At 42.9% G+C, this 15,399-nt stretch overlaps 1 protein-coding gene across 2 annotated transcripts in view; it reads right to left on the reverse strand.

The window, feature by feature from the left end:
* Positions 1-15,399, reverse strand: part of Kcnmb2 (potassium calcium-activated channel subfamily M regulatory beta subunit 2) — a 265,278-nt gene that overhangs the window by 28,341 nt on the left and 221,538 nt on the right. For both annotated transcript variants that reach the window (XM_051185847.1, XM_051185848.1), the window contains one exon: positions 3,951-4,073. In XM_051185847.1, coding sequence (XP_051041804.1) covers positions 3,951-4,006 — 56 coding nt within the window. In that variant the 5' untranslated portion in view covers positions 4,007-4,073. The remainder of the gene's footprint in view (positions 1-3,950; positions 4,074-15,399) is intronic.

Raw genomic sequence — 15,399 nt, forward strand, 5'->3', positions numbered from 1 at the left:
CACTAATGAGCGTTACCTTCAAGCTAAATAGTTTTTTAACAGTCTCTACTGTCACATTTGAAAAGTTCTGGGTTATTTTTTTTTTAAACCTTTTAAACATAATTTTCTCATTTCCTTGCTTTTGTTTATTGTTTTATGTGATTATTGGGTATTCACCAAAAACCAGTTCAGGTCTGACAAACATAATTCTTGAGAATTAAAGGAACATATAACTAAGTTGCTTTTTTGCATCAATACAATTCTCTGACACTTAAATTATAGCTTTAATTTTTGTTTTCAAGGATGATTTCAGAAATTATGGGATTTAAAGTAATAAAATGCAATTGTGGAACAGGGTGTCAATGTGCATGCCCTTGGCCTATAATGCTAAGAGAGGAAAGGAGAAACAGCTGAAGGACACAGCCCCTCCTCCAAGCCGGCATTCCCAGCTGAGTGTGTTCAGTTTGTCCAGGCCTTTCATTGACTGTATCTGCATCTTTACTGCCTGGCTGAGCAAGAGCACACAGAAGCCCAGACAGAATCAGTTTTCAGTTCATCTGTGAGATAGCTAATCTTGACTATCAACTTGGTGGCATTTATAATTATTGTGGAACTCATGTTCAGGAGTGAGGGAAGGAGTTTCTGCCTGAGTGTGGATGACACTTGTGTTGTGGGCTGGGGTCCCAGACTGAATAAAAATGAGAAAGCAACTTGAACAGCAGCATTCATCTCTTCTTGCTTCCTGACTACAGACATGATGTGACCAGCTGCCTCAAGCTCCTATCTCCATGCCATCACCCACCATGATGGATGTCCTTTTCATACTGTAAGCCAAAATACAAAATAAACCCTCCCTCCCTCTCCTCCTTCCTTTGCTTTTCTTTGTCAGTTTCATTTTCACAGCAACAGAAAAGTAATGAATACAATGTATTTGGAGCACTGAGTCTTTGTTTAAATATTAGTTGCCTTCTGGGCTACAGTTTCCACTTAAACATCAAGGAATTATTTCCCTATAACTAAGGTAACATATGATGTACAAAAGCATGGGAAATAGGGAAGTGTGTGTGTGGCTGAAATTATCACTTGCATGCAATTTAACTAGCTCTTTTCCCAGCAATGGTATGTCAAAATATTTAAAGTACTAAGGAATAAATTATATATCATTACTTAACAGATTTCTTTTATTGTGAATATTAAAGTGACCCTCAAATGTCTACTGTAAATGACTATTATGACGAATGATTTTGCTTCTGGATTTTTGAAAGGAATTTTATCTATAGGACAATTCAGGTTTTCCACCCTCTGATCTTATATGTGCCAAATATCATTCTCAATTCTGGCTTCTATCATATTCTTCCTGATGTGTCACTCGAGCTGCAGAATGCTGATAAAGTAGCTGTGTTTAAAACTGAGCTTTACTTAAATAATAGTACAAGAGTAATAAGGAAGAAAGAGACCTGGAGGAAGAAAGCACACATGAGGCAGGCAAGCATAGGGAATAGCATACCAACCTGGGACTCCACCTGGTTTGGGCTGTGCCTCCCCCTCTTCTAACAAGGCATTTGGGAACCTAAGACCCTCACCAGCATGTACTCTGTGCAATAGCAATCTCTGAACACAGCAACTAGCAACCTGGTGTTAGCCCTTGGCTCTCCCTGGGTGCATCAGGCTGCATGTATTTATTGTAAACAATGATTTGTTTCTTCTCTTGACAACCATCAACCAGACAGTTTCTAGTCATTCATGTATAAGGGTGGGAGGGCTGATCAGAACCGTTTGTGGTGCATGATAATAAGGCAAAACTGGCTTCTCAAGTGAACTTTTAGGAAGACTCCCTTACTTAGATCATTCCTTATGTACTTGGACGTGCATGTGATTAAAATCAGATGCATTATGGGAAGGACATACATGGCAGGAAAAATGATTTTATGATTTAATCTATCAATCAAAAGAGAGAACCACTCTAAATACACTTCCTAGTAACAGGCTTCTCCTCCTCTTCAACTCCATAAAAGGAAGCCCCAGAGAGCAGTCAGGGCCTCTGAGCTCTTTGTCACTCATGCGGTCTCTTGATTACCCACAATGCACTTGTTTCTGATCTGTGCTGTTGCTTTGCTTTTGAAGAAAGCTTCTTTGCTATCTTGCACTCTGTGTGAACCTTTACTTCAATTCTTTGGATAAAAAGCAAGAACCTAGAAATACTGGGCTCAGACTCCAACCACTGGCAACAAGCAGAGGGAATAAATATTGAAAAACAGTTGTAGAGAGCCTGGGGAGACAGTTCAAGGGTGAAGTGCCTTCCATGCAAGCACGAGAACCCACACCCACATATGAATAGCAGGGTACAGTGGCTCACACCTGCAAACCTAGCACTGAGTATGGAGTACGGAGTGGAGACAGGCAGGCAATAGTGGAGACAGGCAGGCAATTGGCTAACCAGTCTAGCCAATAATTGAACTCCCGGTTCAGTGAGAAACATATCTCAAAAACTAAGACAGAGAAAGATTGAAAACACTCAGTATCAGCCACTTTTCTCCACACTTGCGTGCACACACACACACACACACACACACACACACACACACACACACACAAACACACATGCAGAGAGAGAGGGGGGAAGGGAGAGAGAGGAAGAGAGAGAGACAGAGAGAGAGAGGTTATGTAACTTTTTGAATATATTTTCTCACAAGGACAAAAGAGGTGGCTGGGTTGAGCTGCATAACCATTTGGTTTTGCATTTCGTGACCTTACCCTCCTGCTTTCTTTCTCATCCCATCAGCTGTTCTTGCAAGCACTCTGAACAATCCATGAACCTGCCCAACCCTCTCTGAACCCTCTTGCGGGTTCAGCCCTCCTCCTGCAGTATGGCCGGTGCCTAGAAATGCAGGCTCATCTCTTGAGTCGGTTCACCCACTATCTCCTGTGTTCCGGACACAGTGCAAGGCTCTGGAAATTCACAGACAGCAAAGCAAATTCTGATGGGGTAAAGAGGATGATGAGACTGAGAGTGGGTTCGAGTCCTGACTGGGTATCTTCAGGCAGAGCTGAGGTTAATAAAGGAAAGGGTGTGTAGGTACATGAGTAAGGGAGGGTGTTTCTGACAGGGAATAGTTTTGCAGTGCCTCTGGTTGTGAGTGAGCATGGAGGAGAAATGGAGGTCAAAGGCCAGAGTGTCGAAAGCCCCAGCCCTGTGGTGTAGAGTCCTTCCCACATTTTACAACAGGAGATGCAGTTTCTATGATAGTCAATCTCCCCAGGATTTATAACAACCATGGAAACACATCCCTGGCATATGGTGAAGTCATTTTCAGAGAAGTTTGGTTGAGGAGGTAGCCAGAAGCAACCTGGGGAGAAAAGTGTTTATTTCAGCTTACAATTCTGTGATCACACTCTATCACTGAAGGAAGTCAGAGGAGGAACTCCAGGCAGGCACCTGGAGGAATGAGCAGATGCACACCCATGGAGGGTGCTGCTACTGGCTTGCTCTTCATGGCTTGCTCAGCCTGCTTTCTTGTAGTACCCAGGACCACCTGACTGGGGGTGGTCCTACATACGTGTCAATCATTAATCAAGAAAATAACCCACAGGCTTGCCTGAAGACCAGTCTGGTGGGGCATTTTCTCAGTTGTGGTTTCCTGTTCCCAAATGACTCTAGCTGTGTCAAGGTGACATAAAACTGGTACTCACAGGAGGGAAGACTCACTTTGAATGTGGCAACACCATCTCAGAGGCTGGGCTCCTGGGTAAGAGACAGCAGGAGCATTGTCTCTGCTTGTTGACTACAGGTACAGCGTGAACAGCTGCCTCACATTCCTGCCACCGTATCTCCCCCACCATGAAGGACCATATTCTTCAAGCATGCATCAGGTCACATTGACAAAGAGAGTGGCCTACAGTAGCCTCATTGTCCCCTGTGACTGCCTATTCTGTAAATTCTGCCCAAGAGCACCCAGAGTCAAGTGTTTTACCTTTTCTCATCATGTCTATAAGATGAAGAGGTCCGGCCACTGGTCCATATAAACATCTTAGAGGATGTTGGTCCCGCAGCGCCTTTCCTCACGGTGGAAGTCCGGTGGGAGTGGCAGAAAGACCTGCAGAGGACACATTGCGGTTAACTGTCAATAGCAACAGCTCAGATGATCAGCTTTCCAGAACAATCCTGGGCTTTTACATCGTGGGGATGCTGAGTGTGTTCCCAGGCAGTAGCTTCACGGAAGCCTGGCCCCTCCCCAGAACTTTGCATCCATTTTTATAATGCGTGCTCCTTTACTATCTGCACTGACAGGCGGGGGAGCCACTGCCTCATGGAATCCTGGTTTTCTCACTGGTGTCAAAATCAATGCTTCCTTCACAACACAGAATCAGTTTGGATTCCATCTCAAGTATGATGTAATTTAACAAATATTAGCTACTTCTTCCTCCTCAAAATTTTCTTTATGGTTCACATGTGACATGTTTGGGGTCAAATATCTTTTTTTTTTTCTTGGTTTTGAGTCAGAGTCTCAGTTTTCAGCCCAGCCTGGCTTCAAACTTATGAATCTCCTGCCTCAGGTTCCCAAGTGCAGATTGCAGGGAAGCATCGTCCCTAATATGTACTGTTGCCAGTGTGGGCTCAGCTCACAGCAGCTGAGCTTTCAGGGATCCTGTTAGAGATGTAATCAGTCCATGTGCCTAGGAGCTCTTAGCAGCCTAACTTCTGGGATCCAGAAGGAGATGGCAAGCATGCAGTATTCTTTGGTTTGGGGAAGGGCTTTCTTGTTTCTTAACACAGCATCAAAATAAGCTATTCTTCAGTATTTTCCAGATTCATTTTCTTTAGGAAAATATTCTAGGTCTGTTCTTTCTTTTTATTTATTTCTCTCTGTGTGTGTATATATGTAGGGGCATGGACACATGAGTGAAGGTGCCCAGAGTGGAACTGGAGTTACAGGCAGTTGTGAGCTGCCTAATGTGGGTGCTGGGAACCAAAGTAGATCCTTTCTATGCCATCTCTCCAGCCCTCTACTTAATAATTTTCTAGAGAAACAGAAACACAAAGTATCATAAAGATAACCCAACATGGAAGTTAAATGATATTTAATGCATTGAAACCAAGAAAGGCTGAAAAAATGACTCCAGTGTGCATGATCAATGGTATTGATATTAATGATGACTATGAGTCTGGAAATAGCATTGGTAACTGTACTGTATTCCCTATTACATGCTTGGCACTTCACACATACACTATCTATCCACAAAGCATGGGATCACAACTGTGTAACTATGGTAGAGCAATGCCGTGGGAACCAGAAGCTCAGGTAGTGATGTAATTTCAAGATAACCGATGATATTTCTGCTTACATCCAGACAGCGCTCTACCCCTGAGCTGTGTCCCAGCACCTGGCCATATTTAGGAAAGGTGAGCCATGCTTCACATTCCTGTTTGCCTTGAGTTCTCATTGTGTCTGTAGTGACCCATGGTGAGCCCAGTCCTTCTCAAAGCTCAGTCAATGGATGTGGGTGGGGCCCAGAAGTCTGAATCACTGTGGAGCTCCAGGTTGCAATCACCCTGAAGATAACACTGGGCAGCAAGGGTTGAGGAGAATGGGTTGGCGTTTTGTGTGTATGACTTTGATGAAGCTACATAAACTTTCTAGAGCTCAGTGTTTTCAACTCTCCTTGGTTTCAGACAAATTATTTAAGACCTTTCTTGGTTCAATTATCTTGGCATTCAGTACACTGAAGAATGAATCTAAGAATATGGTTGGTCCTTACAGTCTGGGTTTATAAGAAAAGGCCTAGGAATTGGGCTTTTCTGAAATCCCCGAGTCAATGATAGAGAGGGGGGGGGGCGGACACACACACACACACACACACACACACACACACACACACACACACACAGAGAAAGAAGCCACAGAAGTTAGTCACCAGTGGGGATGCAGAGGTCTCTCTTGGTCTCCTAGGATAATGGAGGGATGTGATGATCCATCTGGATATATTTCTCCGCAGCTGTAGGAAGGGGAGAAAGTGAATCTAGGCTTCATGTGGTACACCTGCAACCCCAGAACTTGAGCAATAGAGGCAGAAGGATTAAGAGTGTAAAGTTGTTCCCTGGAAGGCATGACAGAACATGGACTAAACCCATTCTTTATCTAGGTGACCTCCAGGAGATCAGGGTGATTTGGTGTGAGTTAAATGTGTTACATTGTAAGAATAAGATTGACTTGAACTTTGAAGATTATTTCAGGGTAGATTTGTAGATGCTTGTGTCTGCTCTAGTTATCCCCCAAAGGGTTGGGAGTGTAGGAGAGACAGAAAGATAAGCTGTCCAGTTTGAGGATGGGTAGAGAGGTAAGCTAGTCAATGCTGCCATCCTATCACCTATTGGCCACACTTGATAGACACACCTCGGAAATCCCAGGTGCTCCGAAATAATTCAAAGTGAAGAGGTGCTTTTCTGACCAGGGGTCAATAAAAGGCACATTGGCTCTGTTGTTTTAAGTTGATGCAGAAAGAGGAAATGAAAGACGTGTGTGTGTATTCTAATTAATAGTCTGAAAACAGTCGGAAAGGACTTGTATCTACTGAGGTTATTCCAATAAGCAGATTCTTCTATCACTGTTTTCCTTCATGAAGACAAATCATTATTTAAAACCTTCTAAGTTCACCATTAATTAAAATGAGCAGCATTTCTGGTTTTTAAAGGCCACAGTATTTTCAGGCTTCCAAAGAAAATGCCTGCCTGGAATTTGTCAGTAGGAGCTGGCTGAAGGTTCACTGCAATTTGTAGACAGCCCTCTTAACCCTTTGGTTCAGGAGTTCAACTCTCCCTTCTGAGGCATTTGTTTCCTTTGAGTTTTCATCAGTCAAGAGACAGAGAGCATAAATGTTTGCAGTTTTGAATCCCATGTGAAGCGGCTGTTCTAGACTGTGGGCCATTGTACTGTTGAGTGGTGCAGAGACTGGGGTGGGGGTGGGGCATCTGCAGAGCACTGATTCACAGCTGCAGGTGAGTTGAGTGTGGATTAAAACCCACAGACCTGAGAGACCTGCTTCTGGAGAGGGAGGCGATGGCTCAGTCAGGAAAGTGTTTGCCCTGTGACCTGAACTTAATCTCCAGTATTCCTACAAAATTCAGGCATGGTGGAGGAGGTTTGTAATCCCAGCACTGGGGAGGGGAGAGGCTTATCCCTGGGATTTGCTGATCTGCTTGGCAAACAAGAGGCCCTAGCTTAGAAAACGAGGTGGACGGTTCCAGAGGGTGGCACCTACAGCTGACCTCTGGTCTTACATGCAAGCACATGCGTCTGCATACAAAGACACCTTTCTCGGCCTTCAAAGAAAGCAGGGAGTCAGCAAGAGTGGGGTGCTTTCCTTGTCTCAGGAATGTATTGATGGCCCTTTCCATGTCCAAGCCCACCTCACTGTCGCTGTCTCCTCGATTTAGCTGCCGCCATTCCCTGTTACTACTAGGTGGCCACCCCAGATGTCCCCTTGTATGGAGCTTTCTCCGATGGCCCTGAGCAGCTTCTTTGTCTCCACTCCCCTGACTAAGCAAGGCATGATGATCCTGTCTGCATGTGTTCCCTCTTCCCTGCTAGATAGGGTGTCACCATCGGCAGTGCAGGTCTGTGTCCGACATGCCAAGTGCACAGTTGGCAGGAAATGGCTGTGCTCTGACAGTGTAAGAGACCATCAGAAATGTGATGGTTGCCTTGGCTGTGGCTGCATGTTCTGACAAAGACAGCTGGCATCTCCTCTATCCAACCAGCTTAGTGTTTTCTGCATCTTCCAAGTTTTTATTTGTTTGTTTGAGACAATTACTAGCCTTGGACTAGCTATGTAGCAGAAGATGACCTTGAACTTCTCATCCTTCTGCCCCTGTCTCCTGGGTGCTTGAATGACAGGTATGTGTCACTACAGTTGCCTTTTGGATACTGGGGATTATCATCTCAGGGCTTTATGAGTGCTAGGCAAGTACTTTATCAGTTGCGCTGCAACCAGCCCTGTGATCATCTACACTTTGCTTCTCTTCCCTTCTAACTGCTATATTTCTGTTCTGTTCTCATTAACTTAGATAGAAAGTTTAGATTGCTGACTGAGTTTTTCATTCAATATGGAACTTTTAGAAAAGGAAGCATGGCCTAAGAAGAAGAAGATGAACATGAACAGCAGATGGTCCAGCTGTTTGTGTGCCTCTTGGCATCATCGTCTACCAACTGTGTGACTTTGTGCAAGCCAATTAACAGCTCTGAGTTTTGGTGTAAATACGGAAGGAAAAATTCTCGCCACCTGGTGGTTTGGAAGATAAAGTAAGCGATATATGCAAGAGGGCCTCAAGTATATTTCCATGTGATAGGCATTTACTAAGCATCACTTTCCATCATTTTATCTCCCCACTATTAAATACAAAAACAAAAGGAAGGACAGAAGAAAAAAAAATCTAATTAAGCTGCTTTGTACCTGAACAAGAGTGAATCGATTCTTTCCTGTCCTATGGGGCTGGTGGCAGTCAGAACTATTGAGATGGTAAAATCAAAATACTTCTTCATTAGCATTAGGGTCTGGTATTTGTCCTGAGCAAGAGGACTGAGAATGCAGAGCCACTGAGTATGGTTGTGTGCTGGAGACATCTAGAATTATTGAAAAATTCTGGGGCTGCAGACTGGAGAGACAGCTTGGCACGTCAGAGTACTTATTAAACTTTCAGAGGACCTGGGGTCAGTTCTCAGCACTCACATTATGTTGTTCACAATCACCAGATGCCCTCTGTCCCCCTAGGACACCCACTGCACTCAGTGAACACAAACTCACTCAGGTACATACACATGCAACACAAATATAAATAAATAAATCTTTAAAAAATTGAGAGCTTTGTCTTTCAGGCCCATCCAACCTTTTGACATTGTCAAAAATTCAACCTGTCATTGTCACCTATAGTGTTCACACTGAAGGACCATATAACTGAGTCACACAACAACACACATGCACAATAATCTCACAATAGTTTAGCTGAGTTATGATTCCCCATTGGGCCACCCTCATAGCTATCCCGGGATGCACATGCCATGTGGGCTGCATGTTGGACATGATTTCTTGGGAGGGGAACAAGCTCCAGGTTTGGGTCCCTGACATTGTTGCCCCCCCTTCAGAAAATTGTGTCCAGATACATAAATAAATAGTAAAAATACACAAATGAATGAAGTCCATGTGCTGGCGCCACAGCAGTAGCGCAGGTGAGTGAGTGACTTGCATGACTTGGTTTAGTTCTCTTATATGGGTCTCCAGGGATCAAACTCAGGATGTCATGCCTGGAAGCAAGTGCCTTTGTCCTGTGAGCTATCTTCGTGGTTCCTATCCAGCTAATTCTGAGGCATAGCCAGTGTGTGAAACCCTGCACAACATCTTGGGTTCGGAATTTATTTAAGGGAAATCTGACACTTCAGCTGGGTTGCTCTACAAGGGCAGCTATGCACAGTGGCTTCTGGGAGCCAGAAGCTCACAGTGCTGGGCCTGGAGGGTACATCTGTAAGTGTGAGTGAGATATGGAGCTGGCAAAGAGCAGAGAGGAAACCGTTTTAGAATGTCAGTGGCCTGGAGCTATGTGTACGGGACACTCTTAATGCACCCTGCTTTATTGAGTGAGCAAGCAGGAGCCAATGAAACTATTTAACACATAATTACATGCTTAATCTTGCATAAAATTATCACACTAATGACATCACAGTGGCAATGCAAAAGGTCACTCTAACCACAGGCATTTAGGGTTGCTTTTAATGTATGAGGCTTTCTCTCTTTGAGACAGCAAATTATATGTTCTCTCTTTAAGGGTTGAGTTGTTTTGGCTCCAGGGCCTTTGGAGGAGAAGTCAAATGTATGGTAGTAATTTTAGATCAACTGATTTAGTTTAGAAAACATTATTTATTGGGAGCGATTTTTTAATACTGTTGTGCTATTTGCCTCCCAAATCAACTATATACTTTATTTTAGTTCATTTATTTGGGTGTCTATTTGCCAAGCACTTATAAAGGTGTCTTGCATACCCCAGTCTACTGCCTGCTGTGAACACCATAGCACCAGTCCTGTCCTAAGCACTGTGCTCTTCAAAGAGGAGCCAGAAGAACAAGCAACCTCTATCCTCTACTGGTGCATGAACCTCATTTCCCTGTGGGTTGTTGAACCTTCTCAGTGTGTCTCAAATTGTTATTGTCTCTCCACGCCTTACCAGACCTCTCAGCCTGCTTAATTTTATGTCATTGCTTGTGTTCTTCTTAATTTTTTCTCTTTTGAAATTGACTTAGTGGTCAATCTTTCCTTGTTTGTTTTTTTCTAGCTGTGTCTTCCATCTCTCTCATGGGTACCCATTTATTTTCCACCCTTTCATTCAGTGTGGGTTTCATCTGGAGATCTGAGTAGTCTTAAAGATATCTTATGACAGGAATAAGAACTTTCTGGCCCATTTGCCACTTCGATGGATAGTTAATGAGAAGTTAATGGAGAGTTAATGAGGAAACTGAGTGTAGTTGCCTCCTTGACAAGAGCCAGACAAGTTTCAAAGTATTTCCCTAGTGTTTACTGAAAATGGTTTTTCAATAGCTGGGAGACCATTCATGGAGCCTTGAGTCTGGAGATGGGTGGTGATCACTGTTCTGTGACATATAGAAAACTATTGTTCATATAATTATATTTGATTTCTGTTTTGGAAGGATGCCAGCCCAAGTTAAACAATGTACCTGTCTTTTATTTGGTTCATAATGAGTGTCTACTCAGCAGCTCTGGGAGTAGGTTCATTCTGTCTCTGTATGACTAAGGCCAAAATGTTTCCTTTCCTTCTGCCTCTACCACCTACAAGAGAGGATTGGTCAACCTCTATTCTTTCATTTAGTTCAGTGTTCAGTTCTTCATCTGACATGTGGATGGAACTACATGGCAGGCCCCAATCTGAAACCACCACACCTCTTACAGGGTTCTCAGTCTAGATGAGGGAACAGGTCATGTTAGACACTGTACTGGGTGGTTGTCCTTAGGAAGAGATGGATGAGCATATTTATGAAGAATGAGGTATGTCTAGTGTCAGTAGCCACCAGAAATGGCCATCTCCAGGCTCCGTGGAGAAAACTCAGAAATTGGTTTCAAGTTGAAGCCCCTATTTATGTTACCTAAATACATCGTTAAATTCCCTGAGCCTCATTTTCCTCATCAAGAATATAGTAGTAATAACAGATATCGGGCAGGACTGCCATGGGGCTGATTGGAAGTAATGTCTGGCATTGAGCACGAAGTCAGTAAATGTTAGTTTTTTCCACTTGGAGGAAATGGCAGATATTTTGTTCAAACTGGCCATATGAAGCCATTATGTGTGATTCATATCATCTTTAAGAAGTTCTTTTCGGAAGTGGAAAGTACATTTCTACATGATCTTAATTAATCCACTGTTCCATAATTCATTTCCTAATGAGCTTTTCAAGTGGATAATCACAACTGATGTTCATTTTTATTCCTTCTATGCTACATATTTAAAATCAGCTTAATTGTTAAATATTTCACTCTATTGGGCATCACACATACACAGCTGCTGTAAGAAAACCTGCTCATGACTCATGTGAGCTGCCTAGATTGGTACAAATGACATATTCATGATGAAACTATCATTCATTCTCTATGTCTGTATTAACTATCACAACCATTTCAGCTGAGAACCAAGGGGGAGCAAGACCTGATAAGAGTTCTTTATAGAGTACGGGAGAAGACAATGACAGACATGAAGAATGAGGTCCTTCTACATAACGTAACTAACACATTCACTCAGTCCCAAAAGGGACTCTCATCAATCTCTCTCCATTTATCAGGAAGAGGACTGATATTCAGAAAAGCACATAGTACAAAGCAGGACCAAGCAGAATTTATTCCAAGGCATCTCCCCTCTAAAACCTTTCATCGTGTATGTCTTTGAGAAAGCCACATATCCAAAGCTGCATCAAAGGAAGAAAACTGTTTGCTGAGAACTATGGCTATATTCTTATTTATTTCCCGACTCACTACATTTTTCATCACATCAAATTTGAGAGGTTGGTAGAACAACAACAATGACAAAAACGACCCACAAGAATTAAAACACAGTAATCAGAATGTGGGTGGGCAGGCCCACATAGACTTCACTCATATGCATCTCTATGGCCTTAGATGAATGTATTACTTTTCCATTTCTGCTTTATATGAAATGAATGTAACAAGAATAGGATTTTCCTCATAGAATTTGTGTGATGAATGAGTTAATTTGTTACGTGCTTGGTGACAGGATGAAATCATGAATAGCTGCAAGCTCTATGTGTGAAAGCAGTGTGACATTATATATGTGAATTAATGTGTGGATGGCATCTGCAACCTCAAAGCATTGTGTATTGTGCTTTTTATTCTTTATTTAAATTTTTCATTTTCTTTTTACATACCAACCCCAGTTCTCCATCCCTCCCCTTCTCCTACCCCCATCTCTCCCCCTTCCCATCTCCCACCCACTCCTTAGAGAGGCAAGGCCTTCCCTGGGGAGTTAACAAAGTCTGGAATACCAAGTTGAGGCAGGACCAAACATCACCCCCCCCCCATCAAGGCTGAGTAAATTATCCCACTACAGGGAATAGGCTCCAAAAAGCCAGTTCATTTGTATTGTGTTTATATAGAATGACAAGGAAATGAACTTAGTTTAAAAACTGACACAGTTTAATGTAATGCTGGTTAGTTTTTGTCAACTCAATGCAATCTGGCGTCACTTGGGGAGAGGGAAACTTGCCTGAGGGAATGTCTCTGTTAGATAGGCCAGTGTGTATGTCTATGTGGCATTTATTTTCCTTTTTAAATTTAAATTTGAAACAAGATTGTTTTACATGTCAATCTCAGTTCTCTCACCCTTTCATCCTCCCCTATCACCCCCACCAAACTCCAGCTTTCCATGTTCTGCTCCCCAGGCAGGGTGAGGCCTTCCATGGGGAGTCTTCAAAGTCTTTCGTATCATTTGGGGCAGGGCCTAGGCCCTCCCTACAAGGCATTTTTCTTGACTACTGACTATTGTGGGATGTCCCAGCCCTCTGTGGAGAGTGCCCTTCCTGGGTAGGTGATCTTGGGGTTGTATTAGAAAAAAACAGGCTGAGCAAGCCATGAGGAATAAAGCAGTGAGCAGGACTCCTTCATGACGTTGGCTTCAGTTCCTGCCTCCAGGTTTCTGTCTTGAGTTCCTTCCCTGTTCTACCCCTGGTCATGGATTTGTAATCTGTAAGCTCATATAAACCTTTTTCTCTCTAAGCTGCTTTTGGTCATGGGCTTTATCATAACAACAGAGAAGGAAACTAGAACAAATGTCAAACATGTTCAGTAGACATTCATGAATCTGTAAATATTTTTATGAACTAATGAGTTTCATGAGGATTACTTATAGGAGCATGGACATCTTGCTAGTGGCTACACCACTGGAGAAACTGTTTTTCCCTCTCCTAGCCACCATGTACAACCTACAGATCTCCAGGGAGGGTCTCCATGATTGAATAGCAATGGTTCAATCTTGGAACTGTGAAACAAGACAGGTTCCACAAAATCCACCCCTTCTCTAGCTTTTATATCCTTTCTAATCAATCTTCCAAAGTATTCCTTGAGCCTCGAAGGAGAGGTGACTGTGACATAGACATCTACTTAGGGTTGAGCTTTCAATGGCTCCTAGCATGGTGATTAGTTTTGACTTCCTGCCCACAGCAGGAAGACACTCCTCTGACTAAAACTGATAGGAATTTATGCACATGTGGTGGTTTGAGCAAGAATGAGTTTTTATAGGCTCATGTACTTGAACACTTAGTCACTAATTAGTTGATCTGTCTTTGAAGGATTAGGAAGTGTGGCCTTGTCGGAGGAGGTGTGTAACTGGGGATGGGCTTTGAGATTTCAAATGCACATGCCTGGCCCATCCTCTTCCCCCACTTGTGTCTGGATGTAAAGCTTTCATCTACTGCTTCAGCACCATGCCTGTCTGCTTCCCCTCTCCCCCATGATGACCTCTGAAACTATAGCATGCCCCTAACTAAATGCTCTCTTTTATAAGTGTTGCTTTGGTCATAGTATCTTTTCATGGTAATAGAACAGTAGCTTAGATAGGGCATACGTATGTACAATAAATCTTAATTTTTCAAGAAGGGAGTGAAGAAAATGTAAGGTATGGACGTGGCATTGTCTCACCATGAATTTGTCTGTAATGGAGGCTCTTTCCCTCCTGTTCCTCATACATGAGGAACATAACATGAGGGAATTCAAAGAGATTAATCAAGGGTTTCTGTCATCTGAAAAACATTATTTTATTATTGTTTGGAAAGTTGCCACCGAGGTCTGTTTCTATGAGTTACTTGACTTCGAAACTATCTTTGGTTAAATATAATTTCTATTATATGTTCTGTTGATTTCTTCAATGAAGTGCTTAGCATTGCACATGGGAAATCTAGGGAAGTCCAACGAGCAGAGATTCAGCACCAAATGGCAAGGCAAATAAAGGTCAATGTTGATCTTGGCAAAAGACTTGCACAGACATGTGTAGGACATAATGGAACATTGTCTTGCTGTCAGCCTTTTCTGTTTCTTCTACACAGCTTTGCCTGGGTCTCAGTCTCTTTCCAAAGATGAGTTAACAATGTGATCATAGGGAGTTTTTGATGCCACAGTGAGTTAGTGAGAGATACTTTGGGGCTGAGGAAATACATATTCTGGGTGCCACTCTGCCCACCACAGTGGTCACTGAGTGCACTGGGATTAAGCTTGTCCATAGCTCTTTTAGTAATGCCTCTGACCATGCTCACATGTGTAACAATCTGTTCCTAGTGTTCTGAAGCCATCGTTCTCAGCTTCAGATAGGGTTTGTCATGATCGCTTCTGTTCCCAGAAGCACAAAGATTGCTTTGCTTTGAATACTCCCTTTGGCCGAGGAGGGATAAGGGCCTAGGAGATCCTGGAGGGAGAATGGCTGAGCCTGAGCTCCAATGGGGCTGTTTAGTAATCTCTCCAGCACAGAACATTGACATTTAAAAGCCAAAAGATATAGCAGAGATATTTTAAGCTAGATTTCCATTTTTTATTTTAAATATTGATTTACATTTCTTGTGTAATAATATTTGTCTGTGTGTCTGTATGTTCACGTGTGTGCAGTGCCTGAGGAGGCCCAAAAGAAACTGGAGCCTACAGATAACTGGTGCTGGGAACTGAACCTGGATCCTTTGAAAGAGCACTAAGTGCTTTTAAATGCTGAGCCATCTCTCTAGCCCCACAGGTGCCAATTTTGAGAGTGGATGTTTTGTTTTGTTTGTTTTATTGGATTACAGTTATAGATAAAAGGGCATTCAGAGGCAAATCAGTCCAGAGGTAGAAGCATTCTTTTGCCGAGTATAATAGTGTGGGTTTTTGGAGCCC

This window comes from Phodopus roborovskii, unplaced genomic scaffold (genome assembly GCF_943737965.1).
Source record: "Phodopus roborovskii unplaced genomic scaffold, PHOROB, whole genome shotgun sequence".
In the NCBI taxonomy this organism is placed as follows: domain Eukaryota; kingdom Metazoa; phylum Chordata; class Mammalia; order Rodentia; family Cricetidae; genus Phodopus; species Phodopus roborovskii.